This window comes from Coffea arabica, chromosome 3e, assembly GCF_036785885.1.
Source record: "Coffea arabica cultivar ET-39 chromosome 3e, Coffea Arabica ET-39 HiFi, whole genome shotgun sequence".
NCBI classification, from domain to species: Eukaryota; Viridiplantae; Streptophyta; class Magnoliopsida; order Gentianales; family Rubiaceae; genus Coffea; species Coffea arabica.
The window spans coordinates 47319724-47346774 of record NC_092315.1 but is presented as its reverse complement, the minus strand read 5'-3'; the positions used below and the strand labels follow the sequence as shown (position 1 = coordinate 47346774).

Here is a 27051-nt window from a genome sequence, read left to right as displayed (position 1 = left end):
ATATATATATATATATAGGATACCCTTATTAATTAATAAATGAAGTTTCATAGTATGCTCTTTTTAATTTATTATGATGATTAAAATTCATTATATCATATGCATTGATTTAGAAGAACATACTGATTCATTATTATTAGAGCAAATTAGTCGGATAGCCACTAAACTTTTCGAATGGTTAAGATTTAGCCACTGAATTATCAATAGTATATTTTTACCCACTGAACTATCAAAAGTGTGAATTTTGAACCATTCCGTTTGATTCCATTGTTAACTCTGTCAGATCTAAGGGTTCACACAATTCATGTGACATACTATTAACAGTTAGATTTGACAAAATTAATGATAAAATCAGACGAAATGATCCAAAATTTACACTTTCAATAGTTTAGTGGATAAAGGCATACTATTAATAGTTAAATGACCAAAATTCGACTATTTAAAAAGTTTAATGGCTATTGGGTATTTTGCTCTTATTATTATTACTATGTAAAAAATACCATGAATTTTGATACTTTGGAGTGTAACTGAAAGCATTATTGTGATCTTAATTTTTATTATTTCAATTATACCCTTATTAATTGATGATTGAGATTTCATATTACTCTCTTTTCAATTTTAAATTTATTGTGATGATTAAAATTCATTATATCATATATATTTTTTTAAAAGAAAATGATGGTTGATTACTAGACAAAATATTAAACATTAGAGACTAAGTAGGATTTGGTCTTTGTTTTTATTTGTCCAAAATACCCTTCTCCCTAATATTTAGATTTATTGCATTTCAATAATAACAATAATTGTAGTAGTTAGGAAGAAAACTATAATCTTAATTAAATTTGAATTATGAAGACAACAAAAAAATATAATACTCCAAACCAATGTGTCTCTCTGCATTTTGTTTTCAATTTTTTTATTTTCATTAAAAATTCTTGAGTAGTCACTGCCTAATAAAATTTTTAAATCTTCAAAGATGTTAGTATTGATATCAGAACAAGGTGTTTATAGAATAATAGAGTGTTTATCATTTGTGCTTCATGTCAGATTTTGTCCAAAAAAATTTAAAAAAAAAAGGAAACAAAAGAAAGGAAAAAAACTCAATTATGTCTACCAATGAAATTTCAATTCTCAAAAAATGAATAGTGAGAAAGAAAAAATTTATATGTGGTAGATCATTCATACTCCAATATTAATAGAAATACTAAAAAAAATTAATACAAAGAGTTCAATTTCAAAAACTATATATCTCTTCATTTTTCAAAAAAAAAAACATGCATATAAGTTCATATTAAAGAATTTCATCAAGCAACTGACAAATTCAACTTAAGTAACATGAAAAGTAATAATGGTAGAGCATTATGAAAAAATTATTTTTTATTTTATTTTATTTTATTTTTATCCTCCCACCCTTTCTCACACCCTTTCCATCCCTAACTATTATGAATAGGATTTGAATCGTAAACTTGACATCGAAGAAAACTCTAAGAATCTACTTTGACCATTGGACCAAATCCAATAGTTAACAAACAATTAACCTTTACTTAGCATGCAAATTCAGATCATCTAAGTCCAAAAGAAAAATAAAAAATTGTTCATATATCTAATTAAAAGTTAAAAATTTTTAGTGGTATTATCATAATTTGTTTGCCTTGAAAAAATGAAAAAACAAATAGAAGTAATTAGAAGTATCGATATTGTACATACCATTCAAACTATTGATACTTTTATCAAATTATTTCATATTTGGGCAAATCTTTTTTTAAAATGTTACATTTTCATCTTCTTTAATTAATTGTCCTTAAAACTGTTAGTAGAAATTGAAAGAGATTGAATGTATTCTCATTTATTAAAAATTCTTTGGATATTTTATATGAATTTATAGATACAACATTTTGTGAACTTTTTTTTTTTGCTTTTAAAATAAATTTTTAAAGGACAATTAATTAAAGAAGATGAAAAATTAAATAAAAAACAAAATAGGGAGAAGGTTGGGTTGAGTGGTAAGGCAGGAAGGATTATAAATAGGAGGTCCTCGATTCAAGACCCCCCATTATTAAAAATAAAAAAAATAGAAAATATGCAAATATTAAATTTGTTTAAAAATTTGAACAATAAATTTTGATGTTTAAGAAATATTATATTTTATGATATTATAATCACGTGCAAAGCACGTGACCTATTACTAGTTATATATAAAATGTTGATCTAGAAAGGTTTAATAATTAGGCCCAAAACCGAATCTAGGAATAATTTGTAAAAGCCTCCTCAAGTTTAAAATGCATAATACAACAAACAAAGATTAGTATTGTAAAGGTTCATCTAGGAAGCCTTTAACAGATTTGCAAGGAATCAAAGTAGTTGGAGAGATATAAAAAATTCCAGACATGCATACGTGTGCATTGAGAAATAACATGCTTTTCTTGACTATCAAAAGTTCTAAACAAGAGCCAATCAGTGTTTTTAAAATCAGACCAAACTGGCTGGTTTGATCGATTCAACTATAAACCGGCCATGCCTCTGGTTCGATTGTATTTAAAAGTTGGATGAGAGTCAAAACCCGGTAAAAATCGGTGACCCAGAAAAAACAGTGCAAATCGTGAACCATTGGTTTTTTTTTTATTTTTTTCTTACTAATCATCACACTAACAACCAAACATAAACCCTCACAATTCACCTTGCACAAAAATTAGTCATCTCTACTCTTTCCTTCTCTTTTCTATGTGCTCTCTGGACACTTCCCAAATTCTTCAATTTGTGTTTACTTTTCATAGTTGTAATCTCCATGGTTCTAGAACTTCTTAATCGCCCTTCTTCACTCTCACTATCCAATTTGGTGCAAAACCCATTTCTTCCCATTACCAGATTGATAGGTTACAATTTTACCATATATTTTGTAATTAATTTCCCCTATTACCTTACCAAATGTGGATTAATTATCAGATTTCACTCACTTTTGAAAATTTATAATTATTGCAGAGAGTGGAATAAAATACCATAAAAAGATGCCAATTTGACGATAGCTAGCAAAAGAGTTTGAGTGGTAACAGGAGACACAAGACCAATGGAAGACAGAATTGAATATTGTTTCCTTGTCTTCTGATAATGACAGTACGGTGGAGGAGAAGTAGTAGAACTCTTTCCTTTTATTTCTCTTGGCAACCGTACAGTAGAGGATTTTTAGGGAGGAAAAATAGCAGCCAATTTTGACTCCTTTTTGGCTTTAGACAATTTCGTCTTTTAGTGGTTGGGAGTCCACGTATGTTAGACACTTAGGTAGAAGCAATTAGGCATCTTTTGACTTGGTGGTATTCCGTTGTTCTTATTCTACCGTTTTTCATCTCAACTAGTTAGGACGGCCTGCGCGTTGCGCAGGAGGGCGAATATTTCCCGTATTAAGTTGTACAAGTTTTAGTTATTGTATATTTATTGTAGTATAGAGAATTATATAGGTGGTATAAGTTTGGCTTGAATTATAAAATAATAGTGCGGTAAATTGGTTGGGTGAATATAGTGTTAATAGTTTGTGAAGTATGAAGGATATTTTGTAATATAATGGTTAATAAAGTACTATAATTGAGACAATGCAGTGTCAACATTTTGTGTGGTATGATTTGTATAAATTATGTGGTTTGGGTGAGGTAATTATAAAGATACCCATTTATATTTATGTATATCTCTATTACTCACTAAGTTCTATAAATATGGGCCCATTTTTTTTTTTGCACAAATTAAAACATTTAATCAATATAATCACAAGAATTGTTTTTCTTTCATATTTTTATATAATGTCGCTCACTAATATTAGATCATTAATCCGCATTAAGAACCATGTATTATTACATTGTTTTTGAAATTTACAGTACTTTAATTTTTTTAATGTAAGAAACAATGTAATTAATGTTGCATGTTTGACTAAAAGAATAATAAAAAAATAGCATACAACATTGTTTTTCAATTTAGAGTAATTTAGAGCCATTAGGAAAAATGAATATATACACATTAAATTTAGAGCCATTAGGAAACATTTTATAATTATTATATATATACATTATATATGGATATTTATCTGACAATATAAAAGCGAGAGTTGTCCCATGAACAATGTTTTTTTGTCAAGCGGTTATCCTGCAATTGTTATTAGATGCCCGGACTATTAGTAAATAACATATTAATTATTCTTTTCTATAGAACGAAAAATAAGAATAAAAACAAGGGCATTAAAAATTTGTAATAATTATATAGACTAATATGGATATGTAGACTAATATATCTTTATAGTTGTATGTTTTAAAAAGTAGTAGGATTAGAAACCATTTTTATATCCATGACACCTTAACCGATTTTGGTTAATTGTGATAACAATGTTGGACTTCATTTTTTTTTTTTACTGCTGTTTAACTTTTGGGAATCATTCAGTCAAAAGCTACTACTGAACATGCTAAACAATCACTGCATTCAACAATTTTACAGAGCACTATTTTATTTCATTTTTTTGCAATATATGCATTGATTTTTTTCCAAACAATTTTTATTTCATGTCGCAGTAATAAAATTCATTTTTTAAAGTCATTAAAGCCAATAATAATTTATTAATTATTTCCTCAATAATTGTGTATTTACAAAACGCTCAACATTAATTAGATTGTTTCTTACATTAAAAAAATTAAAGTACTGTAAATTTCAAAAACAATGTAATAATACATGGCTCTTAATGTTGATTAATGATCTAATATTATTGAGCGGCATTTTACAAAAATATGAAAGAAAAATAATTGTTGTGATTATATTGATTAAATGTTTTAATCCGTGGAAAAAAAAGAAGGGAAAAACCAACAAATACATAGATTATCAAGAATAAGAAACATATAGAAATGCGTGAAACCTCAGAATAAAATTAGAAAAAATATATTAATCCAACTTGATTATCAATTTTTATTTTTAGCCCAGATTATTTGTATGATTCTTGAGCTTTATCTGACTGAATTAGAGAAAATCTATACAAGTTCAGAAGCTTAACTGCTGCGTCCCTTTATTGCTGTACAGATACATAGAAAGTTATGCCTTTTGCCTTTCTTTTTTTTCGTTATTATGCTTTGGTTTTCAGCTGAGATTTCATCACCGTAGCATTTGACCAGAAGGATGACTGGAGGCTTCTCAATGACCAAAAGACCCAAAAGCCCCTCAAAGTCACAAAAATAGCAGACTACTAAGGCTAATTCTAATGACATAAGGAACTGTCAAAGACTGATGCAAATGGAGTTGCCGAAAAGCCGACAAAACCAACAAATACAAAAGCCATCAAAGTTGCTGAAAATTACGTGATAACCGCTCGACCAAAATGGCACTGTTCATTCTCCAACTCCCGCTTTTATATAGTTAGATTTCGGTGACAATGGCCGCGACTGGTTCTACAGCTTTGTGTGGGTTTTTTTTAATCAATGATGAACTCAATCCTTTTTTTCTAGTCAAGGAATAACGGAGGCTTTGGTTCATTTAAAAATCGTGAGATCGAATTAATTTTATTTATTCGTCTTATTTACTGATATTTGCATATTCTCTGTTTGCAGTGTTTATGGTTGTTTTGTTAATTGAATATCCTGGGCCCGGACGTTGAAGTAATTTAGTAACCTAATGTCAATTGGGGCGTTGAATCCGTAATTGTTTAACTACTCTAAAATAGTGACAATTGGTATGATTAGATTTGTGTCAGGAGAATACGCAGGCTAATCTAAAATAACTCTGGTAGTGTGCTATTTGGTTAGAATATGGCTCCTCTAATATGTAAGGCAATTGGGGAATTAAATCTTACGGGTGTACCTAGAATTATTTCTCTATTAGAGTAGTGATTAACGGGCGTACCTTAGTTATCGACACAGTAAGGATGAGTTGACTGTCATCGCTTGTTTGACAGTTATAACATATTTATTAGTTAATAATTGGAGTTATCTTTGCATCGATGATCAATTAGTTGAACCATTGCCGAAGTTACTTCTTGACTAGAGCTGTCCAATACTATTTGAGTTTTTACCTTATTGCTATTTAATTGTTATTTAATTCTTATTCAACTACAATATTTGGTTAGTGTAGCTTATTGTTAATTTCCTTAAAATCCCCCTCATAACTTGAACTTTAGTAGAAACGAATTACTTCCAGTCTCTGTGAATTCGACCCTACTTGCCCTATATACAAATTAACAAGTTCTCAGGAATAAATTCTGGTATATTGGATTTAGTAAACTATTCGGAACTAGGGTAAATCTAATAACCTATTGCACATCTAGAGTCCCTGCTCTAGTACTAGAATTGACTCAAAACTGCTTTTGTTGGCAACTAAGTTTATTTTTATTATTGTACAAGCATCGACAACCTGTCGCAGATCCGAAGCTTTAGTTTCTCCACTTTTTCTTTTGTTTCTTCTTGTTCTTTTCCTCAAAAATTTTTTTTTGGCTTTTTACTATTATATTCAACGTACGTTATTACTTTATACTTTGTTTACGGTTTTTTCTCCATGTAATTGATGGGGATTGAGATTAATTTCTACAAATTCACATGAGAAAGGATTGCAATCCATACGAATGTTGAATAGTCCAGATAAGGAAAAAATGAAGGGACAACAGGAAGTTTGGAAAAAAGTTGTGGAATTTTTTGGAGTTTCATCTACAAGTTCAAAATTTTCGGAATTTTTGGCTAATCCATAGGGATTTCATTTGAAAGTTCATAGGTTTCTAGAATTTTTCTAAGTTTTAGAAATTTTGTTTGAAAATCCAAATTTTGAGGAATTTTTTTTATAAATTTTTAGAATTTTCATATGAAAGTCTAGTTTTTAAAAAATATTGGACTTTTTTAATTCATCTAAAAATTTCCTATACTAATTTCTCGGCCTGTCTGTAGTGAGATGATTGTGATCATGTGTAAAGTGTGAACTAACGTAACTTATTCAAGTTTGGATAAATTTTTAATTTGTTGATGATAATCATGTATTTTTTTATAATTTCTTAGCCTTTCTTAATACATTATTCTCTTGAAATGTGCTTCTTAATAGAATATTCCTTTGTAATAAAATATTCCCTTAGGATTAGTTTGGTTCATGGACTGGATGAGATGGATTGATTCATTCTTGGATTATTAATCTTAGGTTGAATCATCCTGGGATTAATAATTGAAATTATCCAGTGTTTAGTTGGTTTAGATTGGATATGATATATTACGAAATAATCCTATATTGTGTTTGGTTGGAGATTGGATGAGATAAAGTTACTATTTTAATGACCAAAATACCTCTTAATTTGTAGGATCATTTAATAAAATAATTTAAAAATTTATGACTTCCATTAAAATAAAGTAATTTGAAACTTTAGAATTATAAAGTAAATCAAGGGTTTTGATATATAAAAATTTGCATTCACTCAAATTCAGCCCATTCGGGACCTTAAAACTAGATTTTAACATAGTTTTAGATATAAATTTGAAATTCAATTAAATAATAGGCTAAATTAGGGTTAAAGTAAAATCCATCCCATTTAAGAGTTTTAAATGAGCCAAACTCAAGTCAATATAGAAGATTTTTCTTTGGCCTAAATTTGGGCCTATTGAAAACCTCATTCGCAAAGTCCAATCAATAAAGTTATGTATTTATATAGAATTTGGTTGAGAAAATAAGATTACTAAAAGCAATTTAGTCCAAGGGCAATATAGTCCTTTTATTATTACATAAGTAGGGGTAAATTAGCTAAAAAATGTTAAATTAATTAATAGGGGCAAATTTGTCAAAAATTTAAAATAATGAATTAGGGCAAAATAGAAAGAAATTAATATAATTAGTAGGGGCAAATTAGTCCATTTATTATCATATTATTATGTCAGAGAATGGTTATGTGGCGGTCCCATCTCCCCCTAAGGCGAACCAGAGGGTTCGGCGAGTCGCCTACCCAGCTCTCGCCGGGACTCACTCACTCAATCATCTAACATCATCAAATATAATTCGTAAATAAACTTTACTTCTCGCATAAGCCAAGTACTTAAACAAACTGTACCATTCAACTTACTCTGTCCAAAAGTACAATTTCAAGCATCAAAGAAAATGTCGAACTTAAAATACTTAAATTCAACTTAATGTACAATTTAAAATTCCTGATCCAGGGTACAGAAGCACCACAGGATTCACATTTTCCCAAAGGCACAAAAAAAAAAATCATCCAAAAGATATTAAAGTATCTCCCAAAGTACAATTACAAAAGTGGGCATTCAAAATATAACATTTCTTTTCTAGTTCTCCAAGACTTCATGCATTTCAGAACCTGTCAAGGAAAAAAACAAATTGGAAGGGATGAGCCAATAGCTCAGTGGTGCCTCGAAACATGCAATTCACATAGGCAATTTAACAAGTACAAATGGACAAGTAAGCAATCAACAATTTAGGAAAATGAAGTAACATGACAAGAAAAGGATACGGGGCTCTCAGGAGCCAAAGTCCTCGCGCTCGATCAAGTAATTTATAGTAGTTGACACTCCGTCAACTTTCACTACCTAATCTCCATGTAGACATTTTCCCTAATCTACACGTCTCCTAGCAACGACTTCCCCCTTATTTTCGGGCCCGACTCCAACACGAATTTTGCAAGCACTTTTACCAAGACGACAGAGAGGTACCTCCCACTCTAATAGAGCGTGGTACATGCATCCGTTTGGTTTATTTAGTCGACGAGACCACGCTCCAATCGACATTGTAACACTTGTACTTGTGGTATTTCACGCAATCACATAGCATTTAACATTTCATGATATCTCTGGCAAGTACTTTTAACAAGTAGTTCAACTAGCAGTTAAACACGATTCATGCAAGAGACACTCACCTCAAGTGAAGAGTCTAGAATTCCAAACTTTGATCGAGATTGTGCTTTTCACCAACTCCTAAAATCATACAAATAATTCACATAAATTTCCACTTTTGAGTTGGCGAATTTAACTCGAGTCAACTAGCATTTAATTTCACTCAAAAATCCCAAACTAGTATTAATCGTTTTCTCAAAGTGAAATCCACAAATTTCGAGTGAAATTAAATTTTGAGGTTTCTTTAAAACCAAAAACTTGCTAAATTTGTCAAATATTCCAATAACCAAGTTCTAGAGTCATATAAGCAATTAACACCACTTTGGTGTCACAGGTTGAGAAAAATCACATTTAACCATTTAGAGGAATTTTCCCTTCTAATTTTTCCCAAAAATATCTTGGGAAATTCCTTTAAGAGGAAATCATATAAACCAAGTAAAACTAGTCGTTGGAATTTCTATAAAATAGAAACTCCTTAAGTTTGCCAAATTCCATTGACCAACTTGGTTCTAGGATTTTCATGAAGGCAAAAACTTGAGTTTTCAAGAAAATTTCCAGATTTGGCATACTTCTCGAAATAGGGCATTTGGTCTAATAAAATTCAAGGTTATTGATTCGAAGTGGACCTAGTAACAAAGGTTAATGCTAGAAAACATTTTCAGGACAGATTTAGTCCACATTTAACCAAAACGAAATCCAAACGTCAAAATCCTTTCTAATTTCAAACAAAATTTCTGTTTTGGGTAGCCTCGTGAAGAATAAAATTTTGGTCCACTTTTTGAACGTAAACTCTACTAGATTTTGTCCCCAAATTGAGCTATACACACCCCTTAACTAAACACAAGTCAAATTGGGTTCATGTTAACGTGAAAATCATTCAACATGTCTCATGCAAAGCTGGAAAAATTTTCAAGTGCATTCGGTACAAGCAGTCCATTTTCTCTTCAATTTGTCCAAAAATTTTCAACTACTCAAAGGCTACATTTTTACCCAAACAATACTTCACATATAGGTTAACATGTTTACAGCTCAAATGGTTCAAAAACTTGTCAAAACCAAACCCCAAATTCGCCCAAAAAATCTGGAAATTTCCAGAATTTTTCGGACAACTCAAGGGGCATTTTTCTCTTTGATTTTTCAATGAAGTTTTCCATTGTACCAAAGCTGCATTTTCACCAAAACTGCTCTACACATATAGGTGAACATATACACGATTTAAATAGCTCAATAACTTCACAAAATCCAGCTCAAAATTTCAGGTAAAAATGGAAGAAAAACAGGCCTGCTGGTTCGGTTTAGCAGAGCAGAATTTTCTCCTCTTTTTTGCTCAACCATCTTCAAATCATAACTCATACTTTAAGTCCATAACAATCACAACTAATTAGTCTAACCTCCAAACAAGCAATCCAGTTCATTACCTAAGCAAAAATTGCAAAACAACAACCGGTAACAAAGCTGGAAAATTGCTCCCTCATCCGGCCAGCACCCCATTTTCATTCTTAAAATTTCCCCAACATTTAACCACCACAAAACACACATATAAACACATAAAACACCTCTAGCTTCATCAATCATTAGCTTAGAGGATCAGCAACCCAACAAGTTTCACCAACGCAAGCTGACATTTCAAGAACCAAAAGCTGCAAAAATCTGAAATTTTTGGCTAAGGTGCTAAGCTGGAGTTTGTTACCTTCAAGTGGGTTGTTTACTAGCTAAAGGTATTGTCTAGTTCCTCAAGTTGCTCCTAGAACCACAGAGGGTCAGCCGGCTCCCTTGCTCTCTGTTTCCCTCTCGGTCTGACCACCCACAGCAGCAACACAGCAGCAAACGTTAAGGTGAAGAGAAGCTTGGGTCTGGGGTTTTTGAGTCAGCTTGGAAGGTTCTGTGGTTGGAGGAAAGAAAAATGGCAGCTGGTTTCTCCTTCTCCCCTGGTCCGACGCAACGCCGGCAGCAGCAGCAGCGATCTTCCTCCTCCTTGCTCGGTCGAGACAGCAGCCAAGAATGGAGGTGGAAGTTGGAAATGGAAGCTTGAAGATTGGGGTGTGAATGGCTGAGGATGGAAGGCTGTTAGAAGCTTGGAATGGCAGCGGCTTCTGCTTCTTCTTGCACCAGAGGATCGGGAGCTTGGAGGGAAAGAAAAGGGTTGATAGCTGGTGACAAGATAGGAAGAAAATTGGGGTAATCTAGTGAGTAGGCTAGTTGACTTTTTGGGCATGCCATTAATGGTGGGCATTTCGAATTCGAATCGCGTTTACGCGCGAAATTTTGATCTACTGGTAGAATTCCCTCATCTAGCATTTCCTCAGCTTAGTTGTACATTTTTTTTTATAACCTCTACATACCCTACATTTCAACTTAGGGCTACATTGCGCGTCAGTGCGCAAATATTCACCCTAATGCTTAGCTGAACGCGAACCGCCAAATAAATTTTTAAAATTCATGTAATTTAAAATATAACATTTATATAAGTAAACAACAATATTTAAATACAATTACATATTATTTAATAAATTCAACATTGAAATAATATTTTGATTTTAATTTTCAGAAATTAATGCAATTTTGAGATCCTCACAGGTTATATAATATTTAGTATGAATTTGTATCATTCGCAAGGGCAAATTAGTTCAAATATGATTATATTGGTAGTAGGGGCAAATTAGTCCATTCCTATTACATGATCGTGTGAGGGTAAGGTTATACAATTATGAGAGTATAAATTTATATTATTTGTAAGGATAAATTAGTTTAAAATTTCATTATCTTATCTCTTAGTAATCCCAGGATGATTAATGCAATTTCTCCCATGGGATTATTTTATCCCATGAATAGGGGATTAATTCGGTTAATTGAGATGTATCATCCCATGTGTAAAATGCAACCAAACATGAGATAACATGTGATAATTAATCCAATCATGTGTCATCTTATAAACCAAATGGACCCTTAGAATTTGCTGCCTTGAATAGGATATATCTTCTTCGGCAATCAGCAGAAGTTTGGAAAAATTTTTAATTTGTTAATGATAATCATGTATTGTTTCTAATTTCTTAGCCTTTCTTAATAAATTATTCTCCTGAAATGTAGTTCTTAATAGGATATTTCCTTAGAATAAAATATTCCCTTAGAATATGCTGTCTTGAATAGGATATATCCTTCTCAGCAATCAGCAGTCTTCACGTTATCTTTAGTAAAACTAATTATTTTATTTTATTTTATTTAAAGACAGTGAACTGTTGGACGAATCAGTTAAATCGGTTGAATCGTGAACCGTAGAGTCAACTGGCTCAATTGCTGGTCCGAATTTTAAAATATTAGAGCCAATTAGCATTCTTGAAATTCGGATTTTGATAAGTTCAAGCCTCAGTAGAGATCGATATGAGCCTATCTCTTAGATTATAAGGAAGGCAAATTTCTTGAGTGAAGTAGTAGTGGGAACTGACGGCAGTGGTATGTTGTTCTCTTCCAGAGGAAATCTGAAAGTCCCCAAATGCAGAAGATGGTATATGGCACAAACAAAAGCAGAATGAGGGGAAAAACGCAGCTACTTTGCGGTATCAAGAAAAGGACATGGCATAACTGAACTATAAAGTCAAATTTGCACTTAAAGTTTGTACTCGAGTTGATTCAATTTCGGGATGGAAATGAAGTTTAAATTCGATTTCAAGTTCAGTACACATTTTCCTGCAGATCTGTTTCAATTTTTTTTGTAAAAAAAAGAAGACTAGAATGCGTTCACCTCCGGTACAGTGCTGACATTGGGAAGTGGCGTCCGCGTCCTTTCAGTTGTCGCGTCCCCTCGGTCTCCGTACCGCTCTTGAATGCGTTTACACGGGACGGTTCAAATTCAAGCAACCGTTTCCCCCCATTCTACCCCCTATAAATAGGGACTTCCAAACTTTTTCAGACTTTATTTGCCATTTTTCCTCCTTTCGCACATTTTCAATTTTCCAGCAACAAGACTTCCGGCTTCCAGCACCCAGATTCCGGCAACTTCTCCATCCCTTTTTTCACTCCGATCATCAGTAAGTTCCTTCCCCTCCTCTCTCGTACTTCCTTTTCTCCTTTTTGCCACCTTCTGCATTTTATGTCGGATCATTCCGGCGTCACTTCCACCGCATCCCAGATTTCGGTCCGTCGCAGGGCCCCCAGAATCTTCATTTCCTTCTCGTCTTCGTCTCCGCCTTCATCTTCATCTTCTCCTCCTTCTTCTTCCTCTGCTTCCAATCCCAATTTCCTTATTCCTGACTTGCTTGAGCCCATCGACATCATGAACTATCCATCTGCCCATTCTCCCTCTGTCCAACTCCTGGAGGAGGTGGCCGAGCTCAATGCCCTCATCGGGCAGCGAGCCACTTCTATCCCCTCCTCCAAGTCTCCACATGACTCCCCTGGCGGAGCCCAGGGGGGAGCTGGGGAGGACAGGGACTCCTCCGAGGGGACCCCTGCTACCGAGCAGGGGGATGATCTTGAGTTCAACTACGGTCACCCCGACCGGGAGGAGGTCACCCTCTCACCCGGGGCGGTGGCCGAGCTTGCCACGTCGTTCTCCATTCTTCCGGCCTTCGAGCCGCGAGCCGCCGGGCCCACCGACAAAGCCTGCCGACCTCCCCCTGACTTTGTAGCCATTTACAAAGAGCAACTGGTCGAGGGCCCCGACTCCCCATTCCTCCGGCCCTGGCCGAGATCCTGAGCTACTGGGGGCTCAAGATCAACCAGATCCACTCCAACTCTATCAGGATCATCATCGGATTCCTGATCTATTGCCAGATCTGCTCTATCCCCTATTCTCTCTCTCTCTTCCGTTCTTCCTACGCCCTCAAGGCTTCTCTCCATGGGTGGTACTACTTCTCACGCCGGTCCGCCAGCAATCGCGGCGGGAAGGGCACCCAAGATCTTCTCTACGGGGTCCCCTCTTCCGTAAAAAACTGGAAGGGGGACTTCTTTTTCGTTAAAACCATCCACTTTCCTCCCAATGCGTGGAAGGTTGGGGGGGTTGGGGACGACTCCTGTCCAGAGGACCTGGACCCTGAGGCCTTCGGCCAGCTGTTGGGCTCTGCGGTGAAGCTGTACGCAACCAAGTTCTCCACCGAGAAGATTTCCGCGGCCGGGCTGTTGGGGACGATGTCCGGGTCCCCTGGAGAAGTGGCGTTGTCCCCCGCCGACCGAGATACTTGTAATACTGCACCTGTTCCTTTGTTATCTGTTGCCTTTTCCCCCTCATTTCTCCGACCTGTAGCACTAATCCGGTGGTGTTCTCTGCAGTGAAGAGGCTCTCCAGACTACTGGGCGCGCCAACCGAGGAGGTCGCCTCCACTACACAGCCCGAGGCGGCGAAGAAGGCCCCTGAGGCCTCTGCGACTCCTGGGGGCAGCTCGGCCCCCAAGAAGGAGGCCTTTCAAGCTCAGTCCCCCTCCAAGCAGGTCCCCGGCAAAAAGAAGGCAACGGGGCAGAAGAGGGGTCGAGAGGACGAGCCTTCCCAACCCGGGAGGAAACCGGCGCAAGGCCCAGCACAGCGCCCTCTCCAACTGACGTCTGGGGGCCCTGTCCACCTGGGGGTGGGCTCTGCGGAGGAGCACGCCTGGGAAAGCGCCTCCCCGAGCTTGTGGCACTTCCCCCACGTGGCCCCCACGAAACCGGGGCAGGCCCCCACGATGCACGATCCCCGGCACTTCTGTCCGTCCTGGGAGCTGTCCATCAATGACCGAGCCCAGTTCCCCGAGGTGGCTCGCGAGTTGGTCACGGGCTCAGTCCTTCCACGCGACAAGAAGTGGATGGAGCTGGCCAGCCCGTTCGAACTCCTGGACATGTACTACACCGCTCAGGCCCAAGTAAGCCCTCTCCCTTTTAGGCCCCTTGGGTCCCTGTTCTTTCTCTTAATGGGGTTAGTAATATGCTAACTCTTACTCTCATTTCTTCAGGCCAACGCCGCCGGTGCTGCCCTGGTGACCCGCTTCTCCGATCTGTCTCCCGACTTGGAGAAGATGCAAAAGAAGAATCGGGAGGCCGAGTAGAAACTCGCCAAGGCCCTTAAGGAGGTAGACTCCCTTAAGGCCAAGCTAGGCAAGGCCGAGAAGGAGCTGGAGGGGTCCCAGGTCCAGCTCGCCTCCACCCGGTCCGAGCTGGACCAAGAGAAGAAGGGCGTGGCGAAGTTGAGGGAGGAGCACGCCATTGAGCTCTCCGGCACCGTCAGCCGGGAGCGCAAGAAGGCTGTTCGGGACTTCGTCTCCTCCGATCAGTTCGTCGAGGACGTGGCCCTCCTCAACCAGTCCATCCTCCAGGTCGGCGCCACGCGGGCCTTGGACAAGGTGAAGAGCCTCAACCCACCCGGCTTCAACTTGGCGGATTTCAAGAACTACAATCCTGCAGCCGAGGGGAAGCTGGACTGGCTTTTCGATGGGTACTGCAAGGGGCATGCCCTGAAGGACCTGGTGGGCAGGAGCGATGTGGGGTCCGAGCTGGCGGAGGTCCCCCTGGAGGAGGGTGAGGCTCCTGGCAGGACTTCGGGGAAGGATCCAGTGGCCTAGGGCAGTGGTTACTCCAGAAACCCTTTCCATCCTCTTGTAAGGATGTGACCCTGCTCCAATCCAATGCCCCGCAGCTCATAATCTCCGCTGATCCTTTTTAACAGCCTTCTCCACACACCCCCAAACATGTTTAAGGTGTACCTTCAGCTCCCACCTCTCAACATGCTTAAGGTGTACCTTCAACTCCCTCCTCGAGCAGGTCGCCAGCAAGAAGAAGGCGTAGCTAGGTTCCCCATTTCTTGTATAGCTCGGTAGGCTTTGTAATAGATAGGGTCTGAATGTATATATGAGATGAAGTTTTTAAATGAAACTGTCTGATTTGTCTTTCAATTCCCTGTTAACGGCAAACTCTAGTGACCGAAAAGGACCACCGACCTCCCGGGCCGAGTACCAAATAGACCCACCAAGGCCGCGTGCCGACTTCTCGGGCCAAACATCCATCGCCTTTCAAGCTAACAACTAAGTTGTCAGGGGCACCCCACCATCAAACCATCAGGGTGATTTAACAATCGAATTCTAATGCCCGGAGTGAAGCGCCAACCTCCTGGGCCGAACGCGAAACCTCTAGGCCTTGAGTTACGCCGACCTCCCGGGTCGAACGTCCAATCTGATTTACTGAAACAGCGTGCCGGCCTCTTGGGCCGAGCATCCGCCCATCCGTAAGCCGACAACCGATTTGCCAAAGGACGACAAACTGAGGTCCCATCAGACGACCACACTAAACCAACGACCAAATCCCCGCTGCCTGGGCGGAGTGCCGACCTCCCGGGTCGAGCACCGGACCTTAAGGCTCAAAAGTGCCGACCTCCTGGGTCGAGCACCGGACCTTAAGGCTCTTTTGAACCGCGCCGACCTCCTGGGTCGAGCATCTATTCAAACTCCAAAGGCCTTCCCTTAGTTCATCATCTGGATTGGTCCTGAGACCGCCGACCTCCCGGGTCGAGCGAAAGAATTTGAAAGACAATCGTGCCGACCTCCTGGGTCGAGCATCGAATTCGAAGGTAATCAAGCAAGCCTCCGGGGTCAAGCGTAAGAATTTGAAGACAATCGTGCCGACCTCCTGGGTCGAGCATCGAACTCGAAGGTAATCATGCCGACCTCCAGGGTCGAACGTCGATCTCCGAGACTTGAAAGGCCTCCCTTCCATTACCTTTCATTTCATTACCCTCCATCACCCCTCAGAGCCCCCCACTAGAACACTTAGCAGAATCTGAGCGTGCTAGTGTAGAAGTGAAAAGTTAAACGGCATTGACAATGAGAGGGGATTTAAAACAAGAAAACTGAGCATTTATTGAATAATGAAATGGTACTAAAATTCCAAAGAATACAGTAAGATACCCTGAACCAACCTATCCTATGAACAACCGCAAATTCGAGAAGTGCCAAGTGTGGGGTACCTCTACTCCGTTTAATCTCGCAAGCTTACAGTACCCGGCCCGGCTTGTATCTAAGATCGTGTACGGCCCTTCCCAGTTTGGATCTAGCTTGTTGGAGCTTTGAACTCGGCTGACTGAGTTCTTTCTCAGGACGAGGTCTCCAGACTTGTACTGCGTATTCCGTACCCTCGCATTGTGGTAACGGGCGAGCTGGCTTTTATACTTAGCCATTCGTATCGCCGCTTCCTCCCGCTTGGCCTCCAGCAGGTCCAAGTTGCACCTCAGCTCCTCCTCGTTGGCTGTCACAACGAAGTTCTGTGTTCGAGGCGAGGGGAAGCTGACCTCCGCGGGCACCACCGCCTCCGCCCCATAAGTCAGGGAAAACGGGATCTCGTGGGTGGCCGTCCTCGGCGTGGTGTGGTAAGCCCAGAGGACGCTAGGTAGTTCGTCTAGCCAGTTAGACTGGACTAGCTCCAACCTGGTCTTCAACCCTTGCAGAATGGTTCGGTTAACATTCTCCACCTGACCGTTGGCCTGGGGGTGTCCGATCGAGGTGAAGTGCTGGTTAATCTCAAGCTCGGCGCACCAGCTTTTGAAGGGATTTTCAGCAAACTGTCGCCCGTTGTCGGATATCAAGGCGTGCGGGATCCCGAAGCGGCAGACTATATTTTTCCAGAAAAACTTCTGAATTGCCCTTCCGGAGATAGTGGCCAGGGGTTCGGCCTCCATCCATTTCGTGAAATAGTCGATGGCCACCACGAGGTGTTCGTACCTTCCCGGAGCTCGGGGGAAGGGACCCAGGAGGTCTATCCCCCACTGGGCAAAGGGCCAAGGACTGTGGATGGGGACCATCTCCCGGGTGGGTTGGTGGCGCAGCGGGGCGTGCACCTGACAGGCTCGGCATTTCTAAACAAGAGTTGCGGCATCCCGAAACACCGAGGGCCAGTAGTAGCCTAGGAGTAGGCATTTTTTGGCTAACACTCGGGACCCCACGTGTGCAGCACACAGGCCTTCGTGCACTTCTCGGAGGACATAGTCACCCTCCTCAGGGGTTACGCACTTTAGCCAGGGAGACAAATACGACCTCCGGTAGAGGGTGTCCCCAGCGTAGGCGTATTTAGCAGCTCGGAGCTGGAGTCGGCGAGCCTCGGTTTTGTCCTCGGGGAGGACACCCGAGCTGAGGAAGTCCACAAGAGGAGTCATCCAAGTGGCCGAACTGTCGATGGCCAAGACCCGGACCTGGTCAATACTTTTTTCCTTGACTACCTCCACCAAGACTTCCTTGCTCAGGTGGGCAAACGAGGAGGACGCCAGCTTCGACAGGGCGTCCGCCCGCTTGTTCTGTGATCTCGGCACCCGCTCGATCTCAAAGAGTTCGAACAGCTTTATCGCCTCCTGCATCTTAGCCAAATATTTCTTCATGACATCCTCCTTGGCCTCGTACTCCCCGCGGACTTGGTAGACTACGAGTTGAGAATCGCTCCGGACTCTTATCGCGGTTATACCCATCTGGTGGGCTATCCGCAATCTCGTCAATAGCGCCTTGTACTCGACCTCATTGTTGGATGCCGGAAAGTCAAACCTGAGAGCGTAAATCAGCTCCTCCCCCGTGGGCGAGGAGAGTAGCAAGCCAGCTCCACTCCCTTCCTTACTTGAGGCCCCGTCTACGAACAGTACCCACGGCTCCCCCGACCGGGCCTCCTCGGGCACAGAGCAGGGTTCGGTGACGGATAGACTGGCTCCCTCGGCGAGGAAGTCTGCCAGGGCCTGAGCTTTGATTGCGGTACGAGGCTGGTAGCCGATGTCTTGCTCGGCTAGTTCAACGGCCCATTTGGTCATCCTGCCCGAGACCTCGGGTTTTGTAAGTATCTGCCGTAAGGGTTGATCCGTCAGGACGGTAATGCTGTGGCCTGGAAGTAGGGTCGGAGCTTCCGGGCGGCGTGCACCAAGGCGAGGACCAATTTTTCCGCCGGCGTGTACCGCGTCTCCGGCCCTTGTAAAGCTCGGCTAACGTAGTATACTAGTCGTTGAGCCCCCTTGTCCTCCCACACCAAAACCGTGGTAACAGCCTCGTTGCAGGCGGACAAGTATAGGAACAGGGTCTCTCCCTGCTCCGGGGCAGTCAGAGCAGGCAGCTCAGTCAAATATGCCTTTAGGTCGGTAAAGGCTGTCTGGCATTCTTCCGTCCATTGGAAGTCCTTCGGTGCTTTCAGGATTCGAAAGAAGGGCAGCCCCCTCACCGCGGAGCGCGAGAGAAATCTATTCAGGGCGGCCATCCTTCCCGCGAGCCGTTGGACCTCCTTGACGTTCCTCGGGAGGGCCATGTCCATGATGGCCTGGAGCTTATCCGGGTTGGCCCGGATCCCTTCTCGGGAGACCAGGAAGCCCAGGAACTTCCCCGACTTAACCCCGAAGGTACACTTCTTTGGGTTCAGCCGCATCCGGTTTTCCCGCAGAATGTTCAAGATTTCCCTCAGGTCGGGAACGAGCTACTGATTTGTTCGGCTCTTGACGATCATGTCGTCCACGTAGACCTCCATGCTTCTGCCAACCTGATTCTAGAACAGCTTGTTGACCAGACGTTGGTAGGTAGCTCCGACGTTCTTTAGCCCAAACGGCATGGTCCGGTAGCAGTAAGTTCCTTCCTCGGTGATGAAGGAAGTCTTTTCCCGATCCTCCTCAGCCATCTCTATCTGGTGGTATCCCTTGAAAGCATCCAGGAAATACAAAACGTCAAAACCAACAGTAGCATCTACTAACCTGTCGATCCTCGGCAAGGGGAAGCAGTCCTTCGGGCAGGCTTTATTGAGATCTGTAAAGTCAACGCACATCCTCCAGGACTGGTCCTCCTTCTTTACCAGGACGGGGTTGGCTAGCCAGGTCGGATAGTAGACCTCCATGATGATTTTGGATTCTAGCAGCTTACCGACCTCCTTCCTGATCACCTCATTTCTCTCTGGAGCGAAGTTCCTCTTCTTCTGCTTTACTGGCTTAAAGCGGGGGTCTATGTTGAGGTGGTGGACGGCCAGGTCAGTCGGAATCCCAGGCATGTCCTCTACTGTTCAAGCGAAAACTTGGGCGTACTCCCTTAGGAGAGCTTTCAAGCCGTCCTTCTCTTTGGGGGGTAGCGACGCACCGATGCTGATTGCCTGGTCTGGCCTGTCCTCTTTCAATGGGAACTCCTCGATCTCGTCCTGAGTGCTCAGCTGCCGATCCTCCTCCCCCGGGATGTAAGGCTCCAGGCTGGCCGTCTGGGCGACCACCTTCTCGTGTCCCCGGAGCATGGCCAAGTAGCAAGCTCGGACCACCTCTGCATCTCCATGCACCTCAGCTATTCCTCCCGGGGTGGGGAATTTCACGCTGAGGTGGAGAGACGAGGGGATAGCCCGAAGGTCATTCAAGGCGGGCCGTCCCAAGAACACGTTGTACGGGGATTGCTGTTTGACCACCACGAAGTTGACGGGAATGGTCCAGCATTTGGGCGCCTGCCCTACCGTGACCATCAAGGTGATCATCCCCTCCAGAGTGACGGGAGGTCCAGTGAAACCCACCAGAGGTGTCCGAACCGGGGTGAGCTGTCCATCCTCCAGGTCGAGCTCCTTGAACACCCGATAAAACAGGATGTCCACTGCGCTCCCCTGGTCAACGTACACTTTCTTTACCCGGTAGTTATTAGTCACGGTGTTTATCACAATGGCCTCATGGTTTCCCGACGCCAGGGGGACCGCGTCCCTCGGTCCGAAGGTGATCTCCTCGTCCATGCGCAGACGTTTCAGGGAGTCATCCCCCTCGGGAGGAGGTCGCCGATTCTTCCGGGCTGCTTAGCTGTCCCCCACTGTGGGGCCCCCAACGATGGTATTTATCACCCCGGCAAGGTTGTGGGTGTCCGGGTCGGGGTTGTCGGCCCGAGGGAAGTCGCGGCGCTCAGGGCAGTCGCGACGATGGGCCTCCCCCGGTCCCCGTGTCCTGGCTCCTGGCCCGGCCAACCTGGCCGCACGAACTGTCCCAGGAAACTCCGCTGAATCAGGTCTTCGATCTCCTTCCGCAGGGCCGAACATCCCTCCGTATCGTGCCCCACGTCACGGTGGAAGGCACAGTAGCGGTCTTGGTTCCTCTTGTTCCGAGGCGTCCCCATCTTAGGTGGTCGCCCTACCAGGCCCTCCGCCTCTATGACGGCCAGAACCTGGGCTCTGGGCCGAGTGAGAGGGGTGTAGCCTTTTTCTGGGAGTGGCGATTGAGCGGGGGCTTTATCCTTTGAGAGCCGGTCGAAAACAGTCCTCTTGGCCTGGCCATCCTTGTTCTCGGGAGGGTTTGCCCGTCCTTTCCGATCTCCGAGCTCCCGATCTGATTCTCTCTTTAAGCGACCAGCCTCCTCCGCGTTAGCGGCCGCGTGCGCCCTGGTCAAGAGTTCTTCTAGGTTAACGGGAGGCTTCTCGGCGAGTTTGTAGAAGAGCTCTTCCACCCTGAGCCAGTTTACGAAGGCGGCCATGACCACCTTTTCATCCTTGTCCCTGATCTGCAGGCTCTCTGTGTTGAAGCGGGTCATGAAACTCTTCAGGAACTCGTCCGGCTTCTGCTTGATTGCCAACAGGTGAGCCGCGTTTTTCGAGTAAGTCTTGGAGGAGACGAACTGGACGACGAACTGTCTGGCCAGCTCTGCGAAACTCCGGATAGACCCCGGTGCCAGGCTCTGGAACCAGAGCCGGGCCTTCCCCTTCAGAAACATGGGGAAGGTCTTGCAGCGGAGTGCATCCGCAGCGGTTTGCAGACGCATGTGCGTCAGGAAGACCAAGAGGTGGTCTTCCGAGTCCGTCGAACCGCCGTACAGCTCAATGTTCGGGATTTTAAACCTCCGAGATAACGGGTAGTCCTCTATTTTCCGAGTAAAGGGCGAGGCCGCGTAGCTGTCCTCGTACAGTTTCGGACGCAGGATATGCTCCAACTCGTCCCGGACAGGCTACCACTGGGGAGGGTCTCGTGGCCGGCTCTTGATGGATCGGGCGGGGGAACGCTCAGACTCGTTCCGCGTAGGCTTCCACGAGGAGGGATTCCTTGGCCGGCCCCCAGCGGACCCGTCACTGGAATACCTCTCGCTATCCCCGACCACCGAGACCAGCGGCCGAGGGGGGGTCCGCGGCCTCTTCCTCTTGGAGGGCTGGTCCCGTGACTCGTCCTCTGAGGGAACGGGGGGCGATTCCCTCTCCTTCCCCTTCGCCTTTGAGGTCTGCGCGCCGCCAGCCTCGCCTCCCTCCTTTGCCTGTCGAATGATGTGCTCCAACATGGGGAGGTTCTCCGTCACGAACTGGAAGATCTGCTGTCTCCGTTCCCCGGAAAGGGCTGAGCCCCCGGCGCCCCAGGGTGCTTCGGTCTCCATTCGCCGGGACCCCTCACCGGCTCCGGGATCAGTGTTGTCCACGGTTCGCTTGGAACGCGTTCTCGCCATCAACGCAAATACTCGTACTTTCGTTCCCACAGACGGCACCAACTGAAGAAGCATGGAACTTCCTCTGACCGAGCTGACCTGATGAGCTCGATTCGCTGACTGGGAGAGCGCGTCCTAAGCCTGAAAGACAGACAGGAGAGTGAAATAACAGGGGCCCCGAGGTCGTCCCCGCAGGCACTCCGACGGTCAAGTTAGTTTTCCGGTGAGTGAGATTTACGGAAAGTAAAACGGTCGAGAGTAATTGTCCAGAAATCAATGAGCGTACCTTGCGCAGTCATTATGCGTTACTATTTATACCTTCTTAGGAGTCCGACCTCCGTACGTTTCGGGGCTTGCCCAGAATAGCCCCCAATCCCGCACTGAGGGGGGTCAATCCCGACCTATGCGGGATTGCTCTCTTGGAATCCCTCGGAGCCCTAGCGGCGGAGGGCCGTGGGATATTTCTCATGGGCCCTGGGTCTAAACCCAGCTCGGAGCTCCCTGGGCTGCCACGTGTACAGGCCCAGGACGGGGCCTCTTCACGAACAAACACACTTAGTGGATCACGGTTGAATTTGTTCGACTGCCCGGTCCAATCAGATCCTAAAAACAGTGGATCCACTTATTGCTAGGGAAGCAGGCCTCTAGCATATTTTAACCGTGGAGTTAATCATTATTAGAAATGTAGTATAAACCGGGAAGATGGTTTGAAAGTGTGGTCGTCCTCCATGTGAGTTTCACGTGTGCATCTTGTTGCTGTTTTATTTCCCTTTTTTTGGGATAATTTCTGAAACCTCCCCTGAGGTTTCTGACACTTTCACTAGCACCCCCTGAGGTCCTCAAAATTTCACTGACCTCCCTTGCTTTTGAGTTTTTGGTAATAATGCAGCCCAAATCTGATTACAATATTATTTTCATGTGTGAGAAGGTATTTTTATTCCATGGCTGCCCCTTTGCTCCTTGTATTAGTAGACGATTGAAAGAAGAATAAATTATTAGAATGATTACTAAAGTTGAGAGGGTGTAAGTACAATACAAAAAATTGTAAGCACTAGATGTGCCGGAAAAAATGCCGGTTTTCATAAATCTTAAATCAACCAGTAGGTTATCTATTTAACATAAATTAAGTAACTAATTAAACTAATTAAATTACCTGCGAGTATTACTTTCACATAATTAATTTATGTTAAATACAAAACTTACCAGTTTCCCTTTCGTAAAAATATGAGTGTAATACTTTTTGAATTTTACTTACAACCATTTGTATATTTAATATAAATTAAGTGATTTAGAGTAAAATGCTCATAAATAGTTATTACTTTGTTCGTGTAATAGAGGAAACCCATAAAGAGCTGATATGTTATGGGCAATTACTTTTTATTTTCATCTTTCACGTATTTAATTTATGTTAAATAGAAAACCTACTTGTTTTCCTTTCGTAAAAATATTAGTGTATCACTTTTTAAATTTTACTTATAAACATTTATGTATTTAACATAAATTATATAAAAGTGTAAAATGCCTATAAATAGCTAGCACTTTATTCATATAATAGAAGAAACCCGTAAAGAGCTAGTAAAAAGTGGGTAATTTCTTTTTTTACTTTCACGTATTTAATTTATATTAAATACAAAACCTACTAATTTCCCATTCGTAATAATATTAGTGTAACAATTTTTGAATTTTACTTATAAACATTTATGTATTTAATATAAATTAAATGATGCAAATTAAATTGCTCATAAATAGCTAATACGTTATCCATATAATGGAAGAAACTTGTAAGGAACTGGTATGTTATGGAATTTTTTTTTTACTTTCAAATACGTCATTTATATTAAATACAAAACATGCTACTTTTCCTTTCGTAAAAATATTTGTGTAACGGCTTTTGAATTTTATTTGCAAATATTAATGTATTTAACATAAATTAAATGATTCAGAATAAAATGCCCATAAAACCTGGTACTTGGTTCATGTAATAGAGAAAAGCCATAAATAGTTGGTACTTTATGGGATATTTATTTTTTTAAAAAATATTTAATTTATGTTAAATAGATAACCTACTAGTTTTTTTCGTAAGAAATTACTGTAACACTTTTTGAATTTTACTTAAAAACATTTATATATTCACAGCAGGCACAAAAATGGCACCTTACTCCCTAATCTAGCTTTAATTCATGTATTAGCCATCAAATTTGTGTTATTATTGTTAAGCTTGATTAATCACTTTAGATGCCTTTTTCTCCAACTAAACGGTAGAAATAAACCCCAGCTTCAGTAATAAACCCCAGCTTCATAGGATATATTTGTAATTTTGGCCTTCATGATGTCAGCAAAGGGGCCCAATTTTCTATCAAGGGAGGTCAGTGAAATTTTGAGGACCTCTGGGAGTGCGAGTGAAAGTGTCAGAAACCTCAGGGAAAGTTTCTGAAATTATCCCCTTTTTTTTTCCCACCCGACCTCCCCATTTTTTCCCCCTGCCTTGGGATTAAAGAGGGATGATTACTCTTTACACTTTTATCAAAAGCGAGCATCTAAACGGCAGAGTGTTTATCATGAAAAACATATACTTGAAAGGGCAATTACTGATCTCGATCTGACTTCCACCTGCAGAGAGGCAGCTGCATTGTTGTTAAAAGCGTATATAATATGCGTGGTTTAACTACAGGCCGCATTTGGTTGGCAATTATTTAGAATTTCCTTTTTCGACAGGATAAATAGAATTAAATTCTGCTGGCATTCTCTGTATTAGCAGCGGAGGTCTGCTCTGCCTGCAACCTAATAATTCCTTTGATTTCCAAGACTTCTCTTGCCAGCTGTTGATGCAATCTCTTTCCGACTTTTCATAGATTATCTTTCCAGCTTTCCATAAACGAGAATGAAAAGCTACATTTTGGTCCTTATACAGCCTTCGGCCTTATTTTGTACCTCTGCGGCATCTTCTTTGCCTCTTGCCCAGCGTTTGTTTGTTTTCTTCCACTCTTTGTTGCTCTTACCTTCACCTTGCTCGTGCTGCTGGCTATTTTTATTCGGGTTTCCCTCATCATCTGCGTGGTTCTTGCTGCTATTACTCCACGAAGGTACTTGTTCGGTTCTTTTTCATGAGATAGGTGCTCCAAAAATTTGTCAGCTTGCATCATGCTGCTGTTTCCTTTGAAGGGATCAAAGGTTGAAGTGATTATATTCAATGCTGATATTCCGGTCATGAGTCCAAGGATTGAAGTGTATAAGAAATATCTCATTTCCAATGCTGAGGTTAGAAAGATTCCAGATGAGTTTAAGACTCCAGAATTAACTGCGCAATGGGTTATCTCCACGTGGACTATAGTTGAGGAGATTGCAGAAGATGAAGAAATCATTCCTTCAAAATTTAACTGTACCAAATTCACAGAGTTAGCACAATTTATGGATCAAAGAGATAAATCTGTTGGTCAGTATTCACACTCTTTCTCACTTTCCCTTTATAATACTCTGTATGTTATAGTCATGTTCTCTGTCATTGACCACCAGCTATTCTGGGAATAGTTGTTACTGCATTAGAGAAAAAGCTCATGAATCGAAAAGAAAACGATTCATATGTCCAGAAGTTTGTCATTGTCAATGAAAGGTGAGATGTCAAGTTTTGTCATTTTCTTGATAACTATACAGGAGCTCTGTAATGACATTCACTCGTGCAAGTGGACAAACTTGTCTATTTGAACCAGCTTTCAAACAATTATGCTATCTATATGGGATGCCTTCATTGAAAATGAAGGTGCAAAGATCATGGCAGAGATTCAAAACTATCCTGTTATTATTGGAAGAAGGTTGAAGGTCCAGAATTATAACGGTAGCTGAAACATTCTTTTGGGACCGTTCCTGCAGATAATTGATACATGTATTTGTTTTGACAGCTATCAATGAGGCTTTGGTAGGAGTCGCTCTCGCTACCCGGTTTAACTCGGCCATTCTCATCGATCCGCCTGTGCAAGAAACGAGGGCGCTAAAGAATTGATTACGTTATTGCATGCTTTCAATATTTTATATTACAGAAGTACGTCAATTAACTTGCTCATTTGCTGCCAATGTCGCTTGTTTGCAGGGCAACGAGAAACTCTAAGCAGCTTGCTGACATTGTTAATCAGAGGGCATACAACAAGGCCGTACGGGTAAAAGTCTCATTCTCTTTTGAGCATATCTTTCAATGGTTTTGGTACATGGCCTGTGAGAAATGTTTCCGCTCTACAATTGCCGATCATGGAGTTGCATTTATGTGCAATACTTGCAACAAAAAATACAGAGCTGAGCCAAGGTCGTTTTCATTTTTTTCGTTCATTATTTACAGTTCCTGCTACAGCTTCTGCTGTTTTTTCTACCTTATAGTTAATTCTATGATTAATTGATCCAGATGTCCCATTAATGTTGACTTAACTGATGCCACTGGAACTATAACGGATACACTGTTAATTGATCCAGTTGTATCCCAATGAACATTTTCCCTAAACTTATCTTTTCTGATGAACATTTAGTTTGAGGACTCCATTTATTCCTCTATTATCCTATTCTGCGTGTACATCTGTGGTATACAATGTACATTCCTAAAAAATGATATAGACGGAGCTTCATCTACAGTTTACACATGCTTGCAAATAAAAATATGCACCATATAAGTAGCTTTGTGAAGCTTCATCTACAGCTTGTAGATAGTTCCGAATGGAATATACGCAATATCACTGACTCGCTCTTATATCTCCAACGTTTTCTCCCCAAGCTGCAGAAAAAGAATTGAGTCTGCACTTTACAGCTAGACATAATAAAGAACATTCTCACTGCATTTCCCTTTAAAAGATGGATATTTTGCAATTAACCTTACGAATATATTCCTTATTCGTGAATACGGCTTATGCAGCACC

At 41.7% G+C, this 27051-nt stretch overlaps 2 protein-coding genes across 2 annotated transcripts; both read right to left on the bottom strand.

The window, feature by feature from the left end:
* Positions 1 to 17640: 17640 nt before the first annotated feature.
* LOC140038581 (uncharacterized) lies at positions 17641 to 18573 on the bottom strand. Its single transcript, XM_072083966.1, has one exon. It carries the CDS (start codon positions 18571 to 18573, stop codon positions 17641 to 17643), a length of 933 nt encoding a protein of 310 aa, XP_071940067.1.
* A 2023-nt stretch (positions 18574 to 20596) lies between these two features.
* Positions 20597 to 21508, bottom strand: LOC113737741 (uncharacterized). The gene has a single exon (XM_027264923.1). It carries the CDS (start codon positions 21506 to 21508, stop codon positions 20597 to 20599), a length of 912 nt encoding a protein of 303 aa, XP_027120724.1.
* Between the last annotated feature and the right edge of the window lie 5543 nt (positions 21509 to 27051).